The 25230-nt window shown below is 34.8% G+C and overlaps 2 protein-coding genes across 2 annotated transcripts; both read left to right on the top strand.

The window, feature by feature from the left end:
* The first annotated feature begins 11644 nt into the window (after nt 1-11644).
* On the top strand, nt 11645-15467 carry LOC120351838. The gene is made up of 2 exons (XM_039430449.1): nt 11645-11767; nt 12198-15467. The coding sequence occupies exons 1-2, from the start codon at nt 11760-11762 to the stop codon at nt 13501-13503; spliced, it is 1314 nt and encodes a 437-aa protein (XP_039286383.1). The 5' UTR covers nt 11645-11759; the 3' UTR covers nt 13504-15467.
* Nucleotides 15468-21385: 5918 nt separating this feature from the next.
* Nucleotides 21386-23143, top strand: LOC111044902 (piggyBac transposable element-derived protein 4-like). Its single transcript, XM_022330164.2, has one exon. It carries the CDS (start codon nt 21386-21388, stop codon nt 23141-23143), a length of 1758 nt encoding a protein of 585 aa, XP_022185856.2.
* Nucleotides 23144-25230: the final 2087 nt, after the last annotated feature.

Here is a 25230-nt window from a genome sequence, read left to right as displayed (position 1 = left end):
TTTAATAAAAAGTGAGGAAGTACAGTGCTGAGATATACTAGGTTTTCAACCAGACATCTCATGGATATGCGAGGTTTTCATTTTGTTTATATTTTTTAATGGGCTTATTTCTTGAATAGATGAATAATAAATATCTGATATTCTCATTATACATGGATTCAACATTGATAAAACTCATTTATTCCATGTCTATGACAACGTGCTGGGGCTAATAAATAAAGAACCTACCTATAATAGGTTATATTGAATGATACCTCAAACTAATTGTCACCATCTAAATCTATGCTATGTTTTGCACCTGCTAATAAAAACCTTATTATTTTTTATAATGCTTTTGAAACAATGCTGATTCTATTACAAACCTTCTTCAAGTGGAGATGAAGGTAAATGTATAATTTATTATTATTGTTTCCTTTGATTTTTATCATAACCTCAACTATTCAATAACTAATCTTGTAGTGTTTATCTCAAGTTATTAAGAGCCTAATTAATTTTAATCTCATTCAATATGATGCCTGTTATCAAAGAGCTTGAAAAACTACAAAAATTATTGTTTATGATGATAATTATTGTTTCTAATGAGCTGCCATCAGAATAACTGCAACAATTTTATAGGTTAGCTCAATCATGATTGTAAACTCAACTTTTTTGTTACTCTATAGTTTACCATGTTATCCGAGGTCTATAAAACATTCCATTCTTATTAAATATTTATTTGACCTAGTCAAGTAGTATTTTTAATTATTTTCAATATTGGAACTTTCATCAAAATAACAAAAAAATTATTTAATCTTGTTTCATGTGATTGTTTCAGACTCAGACCCTGCCAGCCCAACAGCTTCAATCAATGGTGACAGTGATAATGAAATCAGCACAAAGGAAAAGTCTCGAAAATGTACCAGAAACTGTAACAAGAAAGAAAACAGGAAAATCAAACGCAGTTTGGGTGAGAGCTATATCACTGCCAAAGGTAAAGAGGTGTGTAAAAAATTATTTTCAAACGATCCATGCAGCTGCAGGTTAAAATGCATTGAAAATGTCTCTACAGAAGAAAGGCAGGGGTTATTCAAGAACTTTTATGGAATGGGTAGCTTCAAATCACAAAATTCATATATTTGTGGGTTGTGCCAGCAATTCACCCCAAATGCCCATAGAATTCGAGATGGAAGTAGAGGTAGGAAAGGTATAACTATAAAATATTTTCTTCAGCTAACTACAAAAAATGTGCAAGTTTGCAAACAATTCTTTTTGAGAACCTTCCAGATTTCAGATGGTAGAGCATTCAGAGCTCTGAAGAAAATAAGAGAAGGCAAAGAGCCTGGCAGTGACTTGAGGGGTAAGCAAGCTCCAGTGAATAAGACCGATGATGCTCGTCTAAAGATTGTAAGAGATCATATTGCTTCTTTCCCTGCATATCAATCCCACTACACTAGGACTCACAATCCAAATAGAAAATACCTCTCTGAGTTACTCAATATCAGACAAATGTACTTGTTGTACAAAGAGCATTGTTCTTCTATGAACACTGAACCATTATCTGAATCCATGTACCGAAGAGTTTTCAACTATGAATTTAATTTACATTTCCATCAACCTCACAAGGATACATGTGTCAAGTGTGACACATTCAAAATGAAAATTGATGTTTGTGAGGATGAAGAAGAGAAAAAGAATCTTGAAAGTAGCAAGGTTTTTCATTTACGTAAAGCTGAACTTGCTCGGCAGAAATTGAATGAAGCCAGGGAAATGTCAAAGAGTAATCCAAACACTTATGCATTTACTTTTGATCTGCAGAAGGCATTGCAATTTCCAATGTTGACTTGTTCACTAGCATACTATAAAAGGAACATGTATGTGTACAACCTCGGTTGCCATGACTTATCTGATGATTGTGCTTACATGTATAGTTGGTCAGAAGTAACAGGATCTAGAGGGTCCCAAGAAATCCTGTCATGTCTGATTCAACACTTGCACCACAACATTTCGAGAGACACAGACCATGTTATCATGTTCAGTGACAGTTGTGGGGGGCAAAACAGAAATATTAAAGTCTCTCTTGCTCTTATGCACTTTATTCAGCAGGACACATGCTCTATCCAGACACTGGATCATAAATTTATGGTTAGTGGCCACTCCTTCTTACCCAATGATGCTGACTTTGGTGTCATAGAGAAATATGCAAAGGGAAGGGTAATCTATGAACCTTCTGATTGGTACAATACCATAGAAAAAAGCAAGCGAAAAAGACCATTCATGTTGAAAGTGCTGGAACAGAATGAAATTGTATCTTCTTCAAAGCTGGAACAAGCCATAACACGAAGAAAGGTCAATGTTGGAAAGGAGAAAGTATCATGGCTGAAGATTCAATGGCTTCGATATCAGAAGGATGAGCCATTCAAAATTTTTTACAAAGAAACCTTGAATGATGAGATGCCTTTTGAAGTGTTGGATATCACAGCAGCAAGGAGAGGTAAACGGTGCTTATCACTTGCCAACATTCCAATGGAACCGTTGTATACGTCTGCACGACCAGTTTCAGCTGCCAAGAAAAAAGACATGATGGACCTCCTGCCTTTCATACCGCCAATTCACCACAAGTTCTTCATCGACTTGAAAGAAGAAGGAGATTCAACTGAAGTAGATGATGCACCTATCATTGATAGAGGTAGTGAGAGTGAATCCGAACATTAAAGAGCATACAAGGACAGTTTATTACTTTTTTATTATTATTTTTCAGTGTTTCAACTATTTTAATAAAAGTCTAATAATTTTCAGTAAATATCGCTCATTGGCCTATTATTATTGAGTTCCATTGACCTATTTCTAACAAAAAGATTCATGGAAAAGTGGTGTAAGTCATTATTTTCATAGTAAAAACTTGTTTGAAAAGTTAAATAATGAAATTGATACAGAAGTAATTGACAATGTTATTTTGTTCAGCGATGGTTGTACGTATACCAAAATAGAAACTATGTCTTATCTAATGCCCTTCTTCTAGCAGCTAACAAAACTGGGCTGACAATTACACAAAAATTCCTTGAAAAGGGTCACACGCAAATGGAGTGTGACTCCATGCATAGTGTAATAGAACGAAAGTTGCGGTGGAGGTTTGCCGAACAGCAAGGATCAATTCTAAACCATATAAAGTTCACTATTTGGACCACGATTTTTTCTTAAAATTCAGTAATTTGAAGTTTGTATCTTCTATTCGGTCTGGTAATAAGAAAAGAGATCCTGTTGTCACAAACCTGAGAGTAATAAAATACAAACCTCAAGGGGAAATAAAAATCAAATTGAATTTCTCAGACAAGTTCTCAGAGCTTTCTCGCCGAATTAAGAAGCCACCTTATGACATTGATCAGCTACAGAAAATTTATAAACAGAGGATCCCTATTAAAGCCAGGCTATTTGAAGACTTGCAGGCGCTAAAAGCAGTGTTACCTAGGGATGTTCATGGATTCTATGATGATCTTCCCCACTACAAAAATAAAACTAAAATTATTTATTTTTGTGATTATTTGTTATCAAATGTTCTGCAAAGTTAGATTCCCCATTTTGTTTATTCCAATCTCTGATGTGTTCTTTAATTCTACTTTTGAAACTTCTACCAGTCTGACCCACATAACAAGCATTACAATCATCACATTTAAGTTTGTACACCCCGCTTTTATCCCAAATATCAATTTTGTCTTTACTCCAGCTAAATAGACTATTTTAAATAGCGATTTAGACACCGATTTATAGAGCTCTATACCCTTTTTTGAGCATTCATTGCCTGGACTACAAGTCATCAAATTCAAATATTATGGTGAGTTGATACTGGAAGTGGCAGCTGTGGATTTATTGGACTATTCAATGATAGTTGTTTCAGTCTATTGTTCACCAGATAGTGATTTCTGCAGCATTTTGAGAGATGCCTTGTGAATTTATGTAAGAGGAATAAAAAACTTGTAGCGAGTAGTTTGTAGTTTGTGGCGACTTCAATGTTCATCTCGAATGTAAAACAAGGGAGAGTTTAAATTTGACTTGCTTATTTAGGAGCTTTGGGCTTTTCATAACACATCAAACCCCAACCAGAGGAGATGCCTGCTTAGACGTGATAGCAACAAATTTAGACTTGTGGGAACACAAGACAAATGTTGTTGAACCAATGATTTCTGACCACAGTGCAGTGGTTTTTGAAGTAATTGGACAGCAAAACATACATAGTCAAGAGGGCATGGACAAACAACTACTTGTTTCACAAGACAATTGTCAGCGATGACCGCATAACCCAATTTCAAAAAGAACTTGAAAAACTGAATTGGGGCTCAATATTTGAAAATAGTAGTCCTGAATCGCATTCTGACACATTGATTCTAACATACATCAACAAATTCAATGATATGTTTCCCCAAACTATAATCAAAGCTCCAAAGACATATACGAAACAAACTATTCTCAGAGATAAGTCATGGTTCAATGAAAGTCTACAGGTCTTGAAGGGTAATGTAGTTCTAATGCATTCACACTACAAAGCAGCAAATGCACCTGAGGAGAGAAACATTTTCTTCAAAGCATACTCTAACCTGAACAAATCTTACCGGAAAGCAGTAAATGCTGCTAAGAAAAAGTCCATTGAGGAAAGAATAAAGTCAGCACCAAATCAATGCAAGGCTGCTTGGGAAACAATAAACAGTCATCGACCCAAAAGACCAGGAGTTAAACCACCACTGGATCCTTACAAGTTTAATCATCACTACAGTTGAAGACATTGTTGCTGGTTTACCCTCAAATTTTAGACCAGTGTCAATTCCTCCAACAATGTCAAAGGTTATCGAAACTATCATGAAGCTGCAGCTTGTGGATTACTTCGACACAAATGATCTGTTCTCCAGCTCACAGCATGGCTTCAGAAGCGGCCTATCAACAACTAGTGCACTGATATCAGTGTCAGGATGAGTTCAAGAAGTCTTTGAATCAGGTGAATGCCTTGCTCTTACTCTATTTGACCTGAGCAAGGCGTTCGACTGTGTCCCACACAAAATTTTAATTGAGAAATTGGAGCACTATGGAATTGGTGGTCAGTGCTGAGTACCCTCAGTGACTACCTTAAGGATAGGAAGCAAGTAGTCTCTATAAGAGGAGCAACATCAGAAGTGAAAGCAAACTGTCACGGCGTGCCACAGGGTTCTGTGCTGGGCCCGCTGCTGTTTATCATACTCATGAACGACTTTACACCACAAGATGGCTCAGTACTATTTGCAGACGATAGATACTACAATCATGTCCAGAGGTAAAACTATCAATCAGACAATGGATATAAGCAGATCTCGAACATGTGAGGCAAGGCAATGGTTCAACAATCACAGGCTGGAATTGAATGAAGACAAAACCCAGGTATTAGTCTGTACAAAGAAAAATGATATTAGACATACAGACCATTGCCCCAGTGAAATTACTCGGTTTTTGGATTGACAGCAAATTATGTTGGGTGATCACATAAGTAATGTCTGCATCAAGCTGTCCAGGGTTACTCACTTGTTGCTTAAATTGAGGAACATTGTCTCTGCAAACTACCTGCTTACAGTATATCACGCACTGTTTCATACACATGTTACATATGACTCCTAATGTGGGGACACACTCCATATTGCAAGAATGTGCTACTGATTCAAAAAAAGAGCTCTGAGAATAATGACGTTCTCCAATTATTTGGAACATTGCAAGCCGCTGTTCAGAAAGCTTCAAATAATGACTGTTTACAGCCAATATATTTTCGTTGCATTGATGCATGTGAGGAAGAATAATGAACAAATGAAAAGGAGAAATGGGGTCCACAACTACAATACACGGTCAGCAGGGAACCTGGAAATTCCACGAACTCGATTGACAAGCAATCAGAAGAGCTTCCAGATAGCGGCATTGAAGATCTTCAACAAACTTCCCACCGATGTTCAGGAAATGGAACTTAAGCGATTCGAGAAAGCCCTGAAAACCCAACTTCTTGAGCGGCCCTTGTACTCGCTCAACGAACTGGACGAAGAGACGCTTTGTACTGGGTACACGACTACGACGCGGTCTATCTGGCACCCCCAGTCAACGACCCAGACATCAAGTATCAAGTAAGTAAGTAAGTATTGTCCGCGCTACAGTTTGCCAACTGCTACGCAATATTTACTTTTAGGCCATGCAGTGCGGATTATTTAGAAATCATTTTTTATTCATATTATTTTAAATTACATTATCTATCATATTATTATTATTAGATTTGTAGCTCATCTAATTGATTTTTGCATTCCTTAAGCACAATAATATTTGTATTTCCCTAAAATTTAGATTATATCTTGGGATTTGTAAACCCCTTTCAGAGCACATTTACATTTATTTCCGTTTTGCACTTTTCATCTCCAATCTTCTTCACTTGTTGGGGAATGTTCTAACTGTACAGATCTATTTCAACATTGTCTTCAAATTAATCCTACAATATGTTCTAACAAAAGGTATAGTCGAAACCAATTTAATAGTGAATAATATTAGAGGTGCTTGAAATGTCGTGAAAAGTGAAGTTAGTAAAAACTGAATTAATTTTAAATATATGAGTGACCGCATTTTAATTTTTGTGATCAAGGTAACAAAAGTGATACTACATTGATTCCAGTCAAAAATTTGATGAACTTTACTTCGGCTTTGGACCTAGACTTTAGCCTCTTTTTATCAAATTTATATTGGTACATTCAGAATTCTAAACTGCTAAATGATACCGGCAACGTGGCCGTGTGTATTCATCCTGGCTCTCAACCTAGTTCTCCAGCTATAGGCCTATGGAGCAGCAATTTGGCAAATGAACAATCTCGTTCCTGCTAACCAGTCTAACATCATCCTCAACAGTTGTGCAGTACCCTGGACTTCCATGGTGACTACAACTTCCCGAAATCTGGTAGATCTCATCCTGACCTGGCCATGCTCTCTCACCCTGTGCTGTCTACAAATATACCGGAGCTGTAGCAGTTTAAATAGCAGTCTTAATAAACCAATCCTAGGTAATTTGTAACTCGAAATATTCGTATGTATTACACGTTGTTTTCTACTTTGTATTCTTTCAAATCGTTGCATAACATAACAGGCCTGGCTCAATTAGTGACTGTTATCTATATGTCTGACATTATCAGCAAATCTATTCAAATTCTATTGTCAATCTAGTTTATGTTTTGATTTGAGAGTACAAGCATAACATAACAGGCCTGGCTCAATTAGCGACTGTTATCTATATGTCTGACATTATCAGCATATCTATTCAAATTCTATTGTCAATCTAGTTTGTGTTTTAGTTTGAGAGTACATGATTTTCACTCTTATTGATCCTTAATTATTATTGTCAGCAGCAATTTTTACTCAAGCATAATTGTATATCCAACAGTGAATATTTTATTATCAACTTATGACACATTATTAATATATATTCAGTAATTTCAGTTTTCGACAAATTCTCAGCACAATTGGATTAAGATATAGCTAGTAAGTTTAAAATCAAGTTTCCATGCATTATAATCATTTGAATATCTATAAAGTGTTTCTCTATTTCAACCAATTACCATCATTGGGTCAAAATAGGTGAATTTAACAGACTACGATTGAGTTAATCAATTATTCTTTATTCTCACTTGACTTTGACACATCTAGGTATAATCCTGACCACATATCTAATAGGTTCTCGCATTCCTTCAGATGCGAGTGGTCCTCGTAGGGTTTTATTTTAGCTATAACAGGAAAAGTGATGTTGTGATGTCACAATATTTTAGCATTCCATTAGCGATATTTCAGCTTGAGATCCTTCAAACAGGACTGAGATCAGAACAAGGACTACTGTGTCCCTCTCCCACTCTCATTTCCAAATTGAACAACATCAGTTGCTTATCACTGCTACAATTTGCGAGTACACAACCTGAATAGCAACAGAGCTGGGATGTTTGTTTGGGATGAGACCATAGCCTCCCGAGGACCACAGCTAATTGCTTCTTGTCTAATAAATTTAATTAAATCTGAAATAAGTGGAAAAAGCACCTCATTGCCTATAGTGACAGCTGTACTGGGCAAAATCGTGATATTAAATTGGCCTTAACTTGGATGAAAGTTGTTTCAGATAATACTAATGCCATTTCTGTTATTGACCACAAGTTCCTAGTGTCTGCCCACTCGTTCCATAACATTGAATCTGCAGCAAAAAATAAGATCGACTATGTTCCATCAAACTGGATTGAGACTATTCGCAATGCTAGAAAAAAAAACAAGTTCAATGTTCATGTAGTCAAACAAGTCAACGGTACAGCTTGATCTTCTATCACTCTGATCAGAGCTCACTGCAATCTATGACACTACTTTCAAACTTAATAAGAATAGTGTTAACGACCTGATCGGCTCCTTGAAAGAATGTGGCCTCAGTGAGGAATTTTCTGAAGTGTTAAAAGCTTGCACTTGCGTTCCTGCAACACACGCTTCGACTGAGTGAAGTTTTTCAACATTGAAAAGGATCAAGAAGTACATTAGAAATTCGACAGGACAGGAAAGACTCAGCAACTTAGCATTGATGTCAATTGAAAGACAACTTTCAACAGAAAAGCAAAATATCCCAACATTTTATGATGATGTCATTGATGAATTTGCCAAAAAAGAGAGACTAGTACCACTCAATTACAAGAAGCAGCACAAGCTGAGATTTGAACATTGTTTGACATTGAATTGGGAAAATTGAATTGCATTAAACTATTTACTAATTAGTAATAATAATTATCGTATTGAAATGAATATCATCTTGAAAAATATCATAATACTAAAATAAAATATCGCAATACTAAAAATATCATTACTATTACTAAGTAATTAGTAATAATAATTATTGTATTGCAATGAATATAAACTTGAAAAATATCATAATAATATTTCATTTTATTTAAATTTTAATAGATGCTTGAGAAGTAACTAGTCTCTCAAAAAATACCTTCAATCCCCCCCCCCTTACTGGCACATGATATTGGAGTTGAAATTTTTTCTAGGTTGATTTAGTGCTTGCCTAACAATTTTGGGCAGGAAACACCATTGTTAACGTCAGATATCAAAGAGGACCGAACTGTAACTGACCACTTTCTTGTATCAGCGAAATTAAGAGAAAACCTTTTGAAAGTGGAAAATAGAAATTAAGCTAGAAGATGCATGTTTAACAAATAGAAGCTGAAGAATGAGGAATATGCAGAGATATAAAAATGAACTTGTAAGACTACGGTCGGATGGGTTGAATGATTTGGAAAATTATGAAAGAGACATTAAAGAGCAAGTGAGTCAATTTTAAAAAAATAATGGTGTCGCCAATGAATACCTGGGTGAAAGAAGTAGAGATAGGAATGAGGAAAGGTATGATGATGAGTTTATGGAAGCCATTAGAAAAAAAATGAAGATAGGTAAGTGATGCTCCAAATAGACACTAGAAGAAACCGTGTCAAATACTTGGTGGGTAGGTAAGCAGCAAACCAAGTATGTACCGTACAAGGAAAAAAAAGAGAATATCAGGAGACTCATCAATAATAATGGATATAAAGGGCCCCATACTCTAGCGAACTTGTGAGCCAAGTTCCCCAGTGTATGTGGAAAATTGGCGAACCGCGAACCAAATTCTTGACAAACTTGGTCTTCAATCTGGATTAAAAACTTTGTTCGGTTCGTCCGCCTGGGCGATACATTCTATATATATATATATATATATATATATATATATATATATATATATTATATATATATATATTCAATATATTTTCTTCTCACAGCAGCTTCAAACTTTGAAACGCTCATCTCTAGACCCCGAAAGACACTGAAGTAACGAACGGTTGTTCGCTCTCCCCACTACAGTGTGTGGGCAAATCCTACACGAACTTGGTTCCCAGAACCAAGTTCCCTAGTGTATGGGGGCCCTTTAGATATGCGTTCAAGCTCAATTCTCATATATCGGAATTAGTGCATAATGTTCTAATGGGACTATTCCTATTAGACAAGTAGAAATAAATCTGGAAAGACTTGAATTTAACAATTATAAACGAAGACCAACTAGAGGTATTTCGTTATGTATGTTTTTATGTTTGTTAATATGAACAAACGTCAACGTTATTGACAACGCTATTCGCATAATTATTCAAGATATATGTCTGAATGGATAGGTACAGAGAGCAACCGGGTGATAGAAAAGCATGGCAAATTTGAATTGATCTTACAAAACTCACAGTACACTATTATTCAAAAGTAATGTTTATAGTGAGGTGATACAAATGCGACTAGATATTTCAAGAATCGGTTTTGTACAATATTTTTGTTCAGAACATACTGTTAACGATGTGACCTAAATTGAATTTATAGACTAAACCTATTTTTAATTCTGTAATCTTATCTAAATTTAGGAGAAAAATAGCTCAATGTAAGCTCTTTTTTTTCTCTCCTGATCATTGTGATTCCTGTGGAAATGAAGTACCAGTGAGAAGAGTGTAGAGAAATTGCAAATTATGTAGACTATATATGAAAAAATGTCTGCAAAGTGGTTTTTGAACATTTCAGGATTGAAGAACAAACCTTATCCCTCGAAGCGCCTTCATCTTCCCAGGCTGACAGTGTTTCAGCAGATGCCATTTCTGTATCCACTGAGAACTTTCAACCCAGGTAAACTTTGTAATTTCAAGATTCGAATTTCCACAATCTGCATTATGTTACGACAGGTTAAGAATTTACAATGAATAGTTTGCGACTCACAACACTTTATATTCAACTTTGAAGAATTTATAAGCATCACTTATACATGAAGTGAATTAAATAGAGAAAATTGTGATTGGAAATGTTCCCGATCCCAATGCTCATTACTTCTAATAAAGTAATTAGATGATAATAATAGTCAAATGTATTCAATTAAAATTGTATGTCTCATGGTTGTCTGATCCTTCTCTATATTCTCTATAGGAATTCACCCTCCACCATAAATACAATTATACCCTTACGAAGACAATATTTAGTATCACAGTAGCCCATTCTCTGTGTTGGAAATATGAATTTACAAATCCATTTGCTTCATACACTTTCTTTTCATATCCCATAATCACAAGTTTCCAGAATAATTTTATTCTAAATTTAATTGCAGTGCAATGTCAACTCCTAAAGGAAAGAAGAGAAGACCACACAACAGAAAAGTACCAGTGCATTTGATGAAATGGAGATTACAGCAAAAGTAAGTAACTTAATAGTTTACAGAATATAATTATCGGCGAGTATAGTAAATTATTATTTCCCTCTATAAAAAGAAGTGAAGTTTTTTATGGTCCATATCCTTGTATCTACCAAACCACCGGTTATTTTTTGATAAATAAAAATAACAATTGAAAAAACGAATAAGCCAACACATACATTATAATATAAAAAACACATATCGGTACCTTAATTTGAAAACCTTGTAGCTCCACTTTTTATCGAAAATAAGATTTTAATGCCAACCTATCAATAATAAATAGCTCTTTCCACTTGTAAAAACACCTATCTCCAGAAAAAATCCGTTGATTTTATATTCAGCAAAGAAAATTCCTCGTAACTCCATTAATCAATTCTCTGGTTGGCAAACCTTCTAACTCCCAGCTGATCTGCAGCAGTTGCATTGGATTGTTCAAAGTTGCAGCGTAATTAACTGATTATATTTTATGTCATGGTGATTGAGATGTAATTGCACTGAAAAAAACTTCTGCTACATTTATCCAATCATGGAGAAGTAAGTACTGATATATTATTCAAAACTATAGTAAAATTATATTTATTTATTCTAAATACGACTTTGAAAAATAGACAAGGAGTTAAGAGGTTATCTGGGCGGCAACTTTTACAGGTTATGTTCTCTTATGTGGAGTTACGAGGTTTTTTTAGCATTTTAAGTAGGTAGTAAAGAAACTAAAACCTTTTTCCTATAAAAATAAATAATAACTATTATTTATTGAATCATAATTGAATTGATTAACAGTGAAGTCAATCACAAATATTGTTGTTGTTAATACTTTGTGAATGACCAATTATTTACAAAGCATGATCAATTATTAGGCTATCAATATGTGTCCCTAAAAAAACCGGCCAATCCCGTTTGCCTGGAGGTACTGTTGAGTATTATTTAATACTTTGCAGTACTTAATTAAATATTTCCCTTCCAGAACACGAAAACGGAAACCAGCAAAAATCTTTCCTGAATCCAGATCAAGACGTTTGGTAGAGATGGCAGTCAAAGGAAATCATTCAACACAACCAACTTTCTACAAACAGCATATTAAGGCTCCTTGTAACAATGGAAATGATAATGTCGATGATGTCCCCATAGTGACAGAAAAAACTCCAATTATGTCTGATTTTGATAATATCCACAGCTTAGAAACCACTACAGAAACGCCACAAGATAATACAACTGATGCTTCACACCTGAATGAAACTCATCTCACTCAACCAACTTCTGACAAACAGCATGAGGCTCCGTGTAACAATCTTTATGGAAAAAATTGTTCTAATGATGTCCCCAAAGTGACAGAAGAAACTTTCGTCATATTTGATGATACTATCAACTGCTTCGAGACCACAATAATTGAAACGCCACAAGACGAGTCAACTGATACTTCAAACCTGAATGACACTCATCTTGCACATCCAACTTCCTTAAAACATCGCGAGGCTCCTTGTAACTATGGAAATTGTTATAATAATGATATCCCTATACTGACAGAAGAGACTCCAGTAATATTTGATGATAATGAAAACTGCTTTGAGACCATTATACCGGTAATTGAAACGCCAGAAGTCAAGTCAACTGATGCTTCAAACCTGAATGACACTCATCTTACTCTACATTCACTTGACAATAATGATATGGATATAGAATTTAGACTTTTTGATAACCCGTTTTTGAATGATTCAGATTCTAAAAGTTTGACTCTATTGAGAGAAAATGTAAATCCGACGAATTTGACCACTGAAATGCCACAGGATAACTCAACTGACGCTTCAAACCTAAATGACACTCATCTTACTCTTCATTCACTTGAAAATAATGATATGGATACAGAAATTGGACTTTTAAATAACGCGGAATCTGAATTAGATAATTCTGATAATGAAAGATCAACTACTGGATTGAGAGAAAATATGGATATGAAAAATCTGGGAGACGCTAATATTTCTGATGAAGATTTCAAGCCATTTGAACATGATGAACCAAAAATGAATAAACGGAAGAAGAGACACCAGGTCAATTCATCAACTTGGAAAATAAATCAGTGGAAAGAAAGTCGAAAGCTTGGTAAGGAATATGTGGGGAGAGCTAAAGATCAAGTAAATGCAAAGTCAAAATTTATAAAGAAAAGGTGTGCTAGAGTAATGAGACAAAGATGTAAATGCAACAGAAAAGATAAAAGTTTATTACAATGCAGCACTTTAACTGAAGAAGAGAGAAAGAAGAATTTTGGAATCTAGATGCGTGGTCAGCTAAAAAAGTCTTTGTACAGTTGTTGACTAGAAAATCAAACATTGCTAGACCTCGGGATCGTAAAGAAGAGACAAAAAGTAGAAGGAAAAACTCATGTCAATATTATCTAAAAAAAGGCACCAACATAGTACGAGTTTGTAAAACCATGTTCTTAGACACACTGAGCATTGGGGAGTGGACAGCTATAAATTGGCAGAAAAAAAAACAACACAACAGAAGACAATTCATCACACTCTGACAACTCAGATCATGAAAATGAGATTGTTCCTGCTACTAAAAAGCTCAGAAAGCCAAAGGAAATGGAGGCACTGGAGGATTTTTTCACTTCTCTACCGAAGGTAGAGTCTCATTATTGTCGAAGAAGATCAGCAAAACTATACTGTGAACCTTTATGGCATTCCAAACAAGAACTATTTCAATTTTATAAGACTGATTGGTGCATGAAAAAAAACATCAATCCAGTTTCTCTTTGTACATTTTTGAACTGTTTTGAAGACAGAAATTTGTCCATATTTCAGCCCAAAAAAGATGCATGTGACTATTGTGAATCTTATAAATCCGGAAATATGAGCAGAGAAGAGTATGAAGCTCATATTTTGAGAAAGGATGAAGCAAGAGTGGAAAAAGAGAGAGACAAAGAAGACATTAAATCAATTACATTTACAATGGACCTGCAATCGCTGTTGCTTAGTCCCAGATCAACGTATCATCACTCTATTATAAAATGAAGTTGTCAGTTCACAACTTCACTATTTTTAATTTGGGTACAAAAGAAGGATTCTGCTACCTTTGGAATGAGACTGAGGGAGGACTCTCGTCGAATGAGTTTTCAACTTTAATTTCTAATTTTGTTTTATCACAACTTCCTTTACTTCCAGATAAAGAAAAAATTGTTTTATATAGTGATGGTTGCTCATACCAAAATCGTTGTTGCAATTTATCCAACGCTCTGCTACATGTAGCATCGACCAAAAACGTGATAATCGAGCAGAAATTTTTAGAAGTTGGCCATACACAGATGGAAGCGGATGCGATGCACTCACTCATTGAACGTAGACTTAAAAACAAAAAATTAATGTGCCGGCTGACTACATCAATGTTTGTAGGGAAGCACGAAAATCACCTACACCTTTCAATGTTTACTATTTAAACCACCGATTTTTCAAAAAAATTGATAATCATTTGTTTTACAACAGTATTCGTCCTGGCAGAGGCGTTGGTCAGTCAAGAGTGAATGAGATTCGTGCATTAAGATACCTGCCAAATTTGAAATTCCAGTATAAGCTTAGCTTTTCTGATGAGTGGCAGGATATCCCACAGAGGTTAAACAAAGTAGTGAAGCCCACAAATATTGAATGTCTACCTAGCCTCTATGAAGAAAGGATTGCAGTAAAGCACAGGAAATATGAAGATTTACAAGATTTGAAATCTATTTTGGAGTTCGACTACCATAGTTTTTATGATGAGCTCCCTCATTGAGATACAACTTTTTCAACCAATCATTTTCACTATTAATTTCAAACAATTATTTAACTGTTAATTCCAATCAATCATGATTTTTATCTTTTAGCTCATCATAACAACTATTGTATTGTACTCAAAAGTCAAAATTTATTTCAAATCCAGTAGCCTAAATGTTCAATTCTTTCTGATGAATAATTGATTTCAATCAATCAATTCCAAGTTTGAATTTTTATGTTTTTTAATTATAAATCCTAATCTCATTTTTAGTGTTAGTAATTTAGCAGTAAAAGCCCACAATTTATTGCAGATACACGATGAACTTAATACTTAGGCTATGTACTTTTTCAAACTACTCATCTATTATTATTAAGAATTAATGTTTATCTAGTGAAGTGTCAATTTAAAAAATAAATTACTCAATATCCATGAAGTTATAATTGTATTTCCTATCATGATTCTATTGTGAATCAGAAAATATATTTTCATAGTTAATATTTGATACTTTTAGTACGATAAATATTTTTTCAAGCTAGTATTTCGAAGCTAAAAAAAACAAATATAGCCTACAATATGAAAATAGCAATAATGACTCGATCACCTGACTAATATTTATTTGAAATTTTAGTGCAGTATAAATAAATTCCACACTAGTTAATAAGACTAATATTACTAGTTCATTCATGCAATAGGGGCCTCTTCCAAACCTGAAGAGACTTTCTGCACACCGTTCTACAACAGAAAATATTACAATTGGCTGAAGTGAGAAAGAGTGTGACAGGGATAGGGGAGAAAGCATGAAACTATCATTCGCCAAACGCGTTTCTCTCTCACAGCTGTATAGCTTCTCCAAACTTAGGGGTTGGAAGAGAGAGAAAGCGATTGTCAGAGAGAGTGCAAGTTAGGTTTTGTTTGGATTTGGAGTATTGCTTGTCATGTTGTTGTCTGCTGTGTCAATGGCTATATAATACAGTATACAGTTATATATGTGTGTCAATATGGAGTATAGTGTTATAATATATATATATATATATATATATATAATATATATATATATATATATATATATATAATCATATAGAATTACTATCTTCAGCTCAATTGGTAAGGGAGAAAGAATACATAGATACAAGATATTCACAGGCATACGATTATCATTTCTGAGAAAGAGATTATCGACATACTGTGATATATAAACCTACTCTTCATCGCTATAAACTTCAGAGAGAGAAGTTCATTCCAATACTAAAACTAAGTATAATTCCAAGTTGACATTTTTGTAAAATGATATTGGCCTAATTACTATAGATCTAGAATTTGTCAAAGAGTCTCTATGCTCTCCTAGTTCTCTTTACGCACACAAAATCAGACATAGGCGGAGAAACATTATTATGTCTGCTTACTCTGGCATGCCGAAGTTGATATTCTCCCCGTCTGTCTGCTGCTATGTGCGTGCGCCAATAAAATAAAAAATCTCAATCATTTTTCAACATGTTTCGATAATTAATCACCCCCATTTAATTACAGATATGATGAGTATCCAGATCTAATAGTTGAGCCGGATGGAAGACCACCCAAAGACGATTTTAATATTATTTCTGGCCGATTTATTGTGGACGGCAAACATATTGTGCAAGAATTGAGATCTTTGGACTACCATAGATACGAGTGTGAAAAAAGTGATAATGGTTATATGACACTGGTGTCTTCAACTTCAAAATCATCAGAATGGACAATGAAGTTCGTTGTATGGACAGCTCCACGAACCAGCTGCCATAAATGCGTTTCAAGAAATGGAAGAAATTCAAGTTCAGCCTTGCGGTTTGTTTGTTGACAAAGAACATGACTTCTTGGCGGCTTCACCTGACGGACTGGTCGGAGGTGATAATCTGATTGAGGTGAAATGTCCGAAGTATGCTGAAAACCTCACTATCAGCGAAGCCGTGATCAAAGTGAAATCATTCTGCTTGGAAAAACTACGTTGTGGAAACGTCCGTCTCAAGAAAAACCACAATTATTATTACCAGGTAAATTCATAGGTAATTTTTGATATATCTAACCCACAATAACGGAAACTTTCAAAACCGTCATGAAATAAACGTGAGATGAGAAAATTAATTTTATTTATGACAGAAAAAACTCAAAAACTTGCCACTTAGGGATTAATATCGGGGCACCGAGCTTCGCTCTGGAGTACAAAAGCATATAAGCATAAACGCATAGTTTATCATATTCATAAGTGATAAGTGAGTGTTATTTTGTTATTCAATTTGTTTTGTAAATAATCTAAGTTAGAACGTTTATGTTTTCAAATATTTGAACTGAAAATTTGACCTGAATTCAAGTGTATGGATCATAACCTACTTTTTTGAATATGTATAGTGTATAAATCAAAATTCGGGGAAGAAACCGTTTTGGGCTATGCCTGTTAGTCCTTCCCCAATCATTTTGAAGAATTGAGTTCTGTTTATCAATAAATAAATAAATAACAAGCGAAGCTCGGTGCCCCGATATTTTGTTAATCAATATTGCAAGCTAATACTTCTCATGGGATAAACTGATTGATTGCAATAGTTCAACAGCTGAACATAATTCTGTCTCACTCCTACACAGGCACTCCCATCTTCCTTTCAGACAGAGGGCTAAATTATCAGCTGTTTCACCAAGGATGAATAACTATTATCCTAGTTTGTCTACGTTATATAGCGTAATAATAGCGTAAATTATGCTATTGTTTCTCTCTGGTTTAATTCATTGAATTGACATTTGAAAGTGACAGTATTTTTCGAAAAATGTTGAGCAAGCCTAAATAACAAGATACAATAAGGTACTGGCTGATTCATTAAAAAAATTAGTAGCCCCTCATGATACCATAGGATGATAAATAGTTTCATACGTGCATGTTTACCTAACAATATGTGGAATTTTCTAAGTTGGGCTGTTTCTTGATTTTTCAGGTGCAAGGGCAACTACATGTAGCTGAGAAAAAAATCTGTTATTTTGTAGTATGGACAAAAAAAGATATCCATATTGAAAAGATCGAGAGGGGTGTTGGTTTTGGACCGAGAAGATGGAGAAAAAATTTATTTATTTCTACCATCACGCCTTGTTGCCAGAGATACTGGATCCTCGAACTTGTCGAAGTATGGCAATCAAGGAGCCATCAATCCATTTTTCTCATTTTTGAATAAAGTCTCATTGAAAATTATCACATCTATTGGTTTTTTGTTTGTCCTTCTTGGTTCTTATAAAATAAACAGTTGTAATAACATTAAAAATTAAGAGTATGGATTAAAAACGTTGACCACACACCTTAAAGAGTAAAGACCTAAAGGTAGTATATGAACGAACTTAATATAGTTAGAATTAAAATTAAATCAAGATAATAATATTTTTTCAACTTTACTGTATGAACAGAGATATTGTGGAATTTCTCCATATCAAGGTGAAATGAAAGCGATGTTGTCAGTTCCACATAATTTTTTTTTGAACGAATAAACTAAACCAATATGGCTCAAATAAATGATGTGGAACTGACAATATCGCTCTCATTTCACTATTCTATTGAAATTATATACAAAAAATATTTGAAAATATCAGCAGTATTGTACAACGTTTCTTATCATAAACTATTCCATCATTGTATACAAATCGAATTTATACGATTTCCAACTTGATTAACCTGTATATTTGCAGTTATTGAACGAAAGCTATAACATGATTTGACGACATTTATTGAGGATATAACCAATACCTACTAAATAGAAAGCTATTACTAAGTAATAGCGGGTATTGAATCAGGGTAACATTGGAATTATTGTGTAAGAAAAAATGTGTGGTGACATCACCAAACCAGTTGATGGGTGTCTGTGTTTTGCGAGTAATCATACAGAATGTCTGTCGTTTATGTGTCAACACGTGATTTCAGCTGTCTATCTTGAATTTTGATTCTGACTTATTCCATAATATATAAAGTATTCATAAAGTTCTATACATTCACAAACACATGATGAGTAATATTATTATACGAATCGCGGATTTCAAAATTAGTACAATACTTCCTGAGTGAGTTTTACAGCTCGGGAGGTTCACTACAGTCATGTGAAGGAAAGAAAGACATTAGAGGTGTAGGTGGTGATAGACAAAGGATGAGCGGGTGTGAAATGGGTAGGTGGTGACAACTATTGAGGGTTGAATTTGCAATGACAATGGAAACTGAAAGAAGTTAGGACGAAGGACAATGCTATAGTAGGACACTGTTGACAGAAGAGGGCTCACCTTCATTGTTTTGATGTTTCAAAACTACACTCAAGTTCACACTACAGCTATTCATTTGTTTTATTTTTGTCATTGCACAATAATCGTAAAATTGTTGATTGAACCATTACGCAAAGAAATATAATTTGTGAATTGCAAACTTTGTCAATCACTCCCACAACAAAAACCATGATAATGGTCACTGACTATAGATCCAAAGAAAGAAAGTTCTGAGACTAGTTAGAAAGGAAATGAGAAAGAGAGTGAGAGAATATGAGAGAGAACGAGTAAAAAGGCTCACAATCAATGCATTAGGCAGTGAACTGACCGTGTGCTACTGTTCTGACTCTTTCTATTTATATAATAATAGAGACCTGGGAATATGGATTAACAGCTCATTAGAATGCCCTATTTGTAATATGAAAGAGAAGGAATTTGTGGAGCATTTTCTGTTGAGGTGCCCGATGTATGGTGGAATAAGAAGACACTATTTAGAAAAATTCACTACAAATGTAGTTACTGACGATGACAAACTCATGGTTTTACTTCGAACTTTATGGAGCAGAAAATCAACCGTTTGTATGTGTATACAATGAAAGCAATCGAAATCAGATCTATGATAAGCACTTGAATAATGTCCGATAATTATAGTCAGGAAACAGAGGATATCATTGAAAATATTAAAAGTATTCGATGCTCATTTTAGACGGTTAAGTGGGGAATGCATTGAGCTGAATAAAGTAAGTTTGATGGGGATAGATTGAGCTCTAAAAATAGATAGTTGGAAAAGATTATTGTATGTGTGATGGATTATTATATAAAAATGTATTATTTGTCTAGAATTTATTATTGTTGAAGTTAATACTGTTATTACTCGTTTTGTTAATAAAATACGAATAGGTAGATATTTAAAACTAGAATGTTATTATTGTTGATTACTATAAATGGTATTTTATTAGTATGTAAGAAATGTAGTATTGGATAAATTTTATGTAAATTCATTATTTTCGTAGTTGAACTGTTATTGCACGTTTATAAAATATGTATAGGTAGATGTAATGTATACTGGAATGCTATGATTGATAGAAATTATGGAATTGTTATTGAATGAAAATGTACAGATTGATATTTTATTTTAAAATTTCAAATTTTTTGATTGTAATAGATATATTCTTCTGTATATTAGGAACATATACTTACTAAAGTACTCTTACTTGTGATATATATTTAACCCAGTAAGAACCACGTATGGGTGGAATCCCACCCAAGCATTCTTCTTTTCAAGCTGCGCATGCGCCAACGTTTCCTATCCCCTCCTCCATTCCAGTACCCTCCCATGCCTACCTCATCAGTCGAGCTGCAGCCTTTGTTGGTGGAACTACATAGTCTGTTTCTATATTTCTCAATTTTTATCTTCCTGGGTGACAAACCACCCAACGTTGTCGTGTATGTTCTCAACTTCAGAACAAAGTAAGTGTGAGTATTTTTCTAGTTTTATTTACAATCTACAGTCAATGTTGAATGTATACAGCAAGAAAAACGTTGGTTTTCACTTTATTGTGGGTTTTTCATCTCCATGGGTGGAGATCCATTGTTTATCTCATTGTTTATCTTCCTGGGTGACAAACCACCCAACGTTGTTGTGTATGTTCTCAATTTCAGAACGAAGTGAGTGTGAGTATTTTTCTAGTTTTATTTACAATCTACAGTCGATGTTGATTGTATACAGCAAGATTCACTTTCAAAAATGTTGGTTTCCACTTATTGTGGGTTTTCCATGTCCATGGGAGGAGATCCACCCATTGTTTTTTGTACGTTCTAAACTTTATAGTACGTTTGAGAGTTCTTTTCAATTTTATTCTCAAAATATGGTAAAATAGGCAATGAAATGCAGTATTTCAACAGGTTCATTTGCAAAAATAAACAGTCAAGGTGATGTAATACCTCTCAAACTGGTCAGTAATCACTTCCAGTTCAATTTGGCAAATGAATGAGTAATTTTTCCTCTCTTGTAACTAATTCTGTGCATTGTTGTTTGGATTGCATACTTTCACATATTCTTCTTTGCCTATCTGCACAACTTTTTTCTGCTTGATTTCAAGGCAAGTACTTACATAGAAGGACTTTTGTTTGTTTGTTCAGGTGAGCAAGATGAGCTCCATTCCACTTTTTCGTACGCCTGAAGAGATCACAGCAGAACTAGAAAGGCAGCAGCAAGAAGATGATGAGTTTGAAGAATCGTGTTCAGAAGATGAGGATGGATTATTGATGAATGATGATGATGTGGACGATGAGTTTGATGCTGAAGGACCAAGACATGATACTCAGATGGAGATAGATCCAGAGAATAGAGAATTTTTGATTGGGAAGGATGGCGAGACTATATGGACCAATAAGACTCTACAATCACCATTTGGACGGACTCCAGCAAGGAATATAATAACACACTTTCCTGGTGCCAAAGGAATAGCTAAAGATCTGAAGAAAGAGATTGATCTATTTTCTTTGTTTGTCACTGAAGAAATGATGAACATTTTGGAACGTTATACAAACGAAGAAATAGAGAGAAAATGCTCCAAACATGAATGGTTGGCCAAAGAAAGGTACACACACCCTACCAATGTTCCAGAAATAAAGGCTCTGATAGGACTTTTGTTTATGGCTGGAGAGTTGAAAAATTCTGGACTGAACCTACAAGACCTGTTTTCACCAATTCATGGACCACCAATTTTTCGCTATGGGATGTCAAAAAATCGTTTTCAGTTTCTTCTTCTAACTCTTCGCTTTGATGATAAAAACAGTCGTGCTGAGAGAAAAGCTAATGATAGATTTGCTGCTTTCAGAGAGTTTTGGGAATTATTCTTGAAAAATTGTAGAGCTTACTACACTCCATCAGAATATGTAACAGTTGATGAGACTCTACTCAGTTTCAGGGGACGATGCATATTCCGGATGTACATGAAGAATAAACCGGACAAGTACGGTCTAAAAATAGTTTCCCTATGCGATGCAAAAACGTATTACTTCTTAGGAGGTATACCATATCTTGGTAAAGAGAGGAGAGAGATTGAAAATGTGTCGAAACCCACAAGTTATGTCCTGAATCTAGTAGATTCTCTGAAGAATAGTAATAGGAACGTCACCACAGATAACTGGTTCACGTCCTGTGAGTTGGCAGACAAACTAACAAGCAAGAAACTCACACTAGTAGGAACGATGCGAAAGAATAAAAGAGAGATTCCACCAGAGTTTTTGGAAACAAAGGGTGCTCCAGTAATGTCATCTCGATTCCTATACGACCCTGAAAAGATGATGGTTTCCTTCACTCCAAAGAAAAATAAGAACGTAATACTTCTTTCATCAATGCATGGTGATGGCTTCGTGAATGAAGTAACAAAAAAGCCAGAGATAATAGAATTCTACAACATGACAAAGGGGGGAGTTGATGTATTTGATCGTCTATGCCATGAAAAAACTACTAAACGCAAAACAAGCCGTTGGCCTATGCGATATTTTTATGGAGTTCTGGATTTTGCAGGAGTGAATGCTTATGTGCTCCATAAAATTAATAATGTTCAAGATACCTATTCTTCACGTGTCAGAGGAACATTTTTGAAAACCTTGGCCACTGATTTGGTTGAACCATGTTTGAAGGTGAGAGCCCAAAATGCCAGACTTCCCAAAATGCTTCGCTTGTCAATCAAACATCATCTAGGTGAAGAGCAACCTCAACGTCCAGTTCAACCACAGGATACAAGGAAACCGAGAAGATGTGACGTGTGTAATGAAGGGAGCAAAACAAAGGATAGGAAAGGCTATGCATTCTGTGAGAAATGTGGGAAATGCTTATGTGGTGAGCATAAAAAAGTAATTTGTAATGGCTGCCTGAATAATGATGATTCAGATTGAAACTATGTACCTTTTTTCATGATTTTTATCTTGTAATAAAACAACAATTGACAGAAATACGTTTTATTTCTTTCCTACCAAATACTCTTAGGATTCAACTTGAAAATCATGAAATATCATGCTGGGTTGGATTCCACCCAACGTGGGTGGTTGGGTCCAGGGAACTCACGTGGTTCCTGCTGGGTTAAAGCATATATGATTTAAGACATACCAGTAATTTGATATCATGGAATGTAATGACTGTATTCAACTCAACTCGTTTGTATTAGCATAATGTGCTTGAAACAAATAAATTTATTTATCATTATTATTTTACTGTTCTGACTGCGTGAACAATACACTGCAATTGAACAATGCATTGAAACTAAAAACGCGCTTCCGACAGAACCTTTAAACCGATTTGTTTGAAATTAAATTTTTAAATTTGCCTTTAAAATGACTACCTGCATTAGTTAAATTTTTACTTATTATAAAAGCTATCAATTGTAAATACTTATTCAGATTGAAAAAAAAAAATGAATTAAGTGAATTGCAAACTTTGTCAATCACTCACTCCCACAACAATAACCACGATATGGTCACTGACTACAGCTCCAAAGAAAGAAAGCTCTGGAACTAGTCAGATAGAAAGAGAGAGAATGAGTGAGAAGGCGCTCAATCAGTGCGTTAGGCTTAGGCAGTGAACTGACCTGTCCTGATTACTGTTCTGACCGCGTGAACAATACAATCTAATTGAACAATGCATTGGAATTAAAAACGCGCTTCCGACAGAACCGTTCAACCGATTTGTTTGAAATTAATTTTAAAATTCTTGAAAAAAATTTGCCTTTAAAATGACTACCTTCATTACCTAATTTCAAACCTTTAAGCTGATTGCAAAACAGTTTTGGTCTTCCATATTGGACTAAAAATAAGTGAGTAATCACATAAAGTAATTTGACCCCAACAGTGCTGCTATCTGTAGGGCTAGAATCACAATTTTTTCCATGCTGATTCGCCTTAACGTCAGATATCAAAGAGGACCGAACTGTAACTGACCACTTTCTTGTATCAGCGAAATTAAGAGAAAACCTTTTGAAAGTGGAAAATAGAAATTGAGCTAGAAGATGCATGTTTAACAAATAGAAGCTGAAGAATGAGGAATATGCAGAGATATAAAAATGAACTTGTAAGACTACGGTCGGATGGGTTGAATGATTTGGAAAATTATGAAAGAGACATTAAAGAGCAAGTGAGTCAATTTAAAAAAATAATGGTGTCGCCAATGAATACCTGGGTGAAAGAAGTAGAGATAGGAATGAGGAAAGGTATGATGATGAGTTTATGGAAGCCATTAGAAAAAAAATGAAGATAGGTAAGTGATGCTCCAAATAGACACTAGAAGAAACCGTGTCAAATACTTGGTGGGTAGGTAAGCAGCAAACCAAGTATGTACCGTACAAGGAAAAAAAGAGAATATCAGGAGACTCATCAATAATAATGGATATAAAGGGCCCCATACTCTAGCGAACTTGTGAGCCAAGTTCCCCAGTGTATGTGGAAAATTGGCGAACCGCGAACCAAATTCTTGACAAACTTGGTCTTCAATCTGGATTAAAAACTTTGTACGGTTCGTCCGCCAGGGCGATACATTCTATATAAATATATATATATATATATATATATATATATTCAATATTTTCTTCTCACAGCAGCTTCAAACTTTGAAACGCTCATCTCTAGACCCCGAAAGACACTGAAGTAACGAACGGTTGTTCGCTCTCCCCACTACAGTGTGTGGGCAAATCCTACACGAACTTGGTTCCCAGAACCAAGTTCCCTAGTGTATGGGGCCCTTTAGATATACGTTCAAGCTCAATTCTCATATATCGGAATTATTCCTATTAGACAAGTAGAAATAAATCTGGAAAGACTTAAATTTGACAATAGTAAACGAAGACCAACTAGAGGCAATTCCAATAAGTTTCCTTTCTCAAACAAAGTTAAAAATTTAGCTAGGGTGGATTTATGTAATGATGGAGTTTCTGTTCTGGGAATAGGTAAAAAATTTGCTCTAGAGAAACACAAGAAAAAAGACATTCAACTTC

The sequence above is a fragment of the Nilaparvata lugens genome, chromosome 6 (assembly GCF_014356525.2).
Source record: "Nilaparvata lugens isolate BPH chromosome 6, ASM1435652v1, whole genome shotgun sequence".
Lineage (NCBI taxonomy): Eukaryota > Metazoa > Arthropoda > Insecta > Hemiptera > Delphacidae > Nilaparvata > Nilaparvata lugens.
Note: the sequence above shows the minus strand (reverse complement) of the source record. Positions and strands in the feature narration are given on the sequence as shown.

What these genes read in the sequence shown, in the direction of transcription:
- LOC111044902 (XM_022330164.2), top strand. Translation starts at nt 21,386, where the DNA reads ATGAGCTCCATTCCACTTTTTCGTACGCCTGAAGAGATCACAGCAGAA.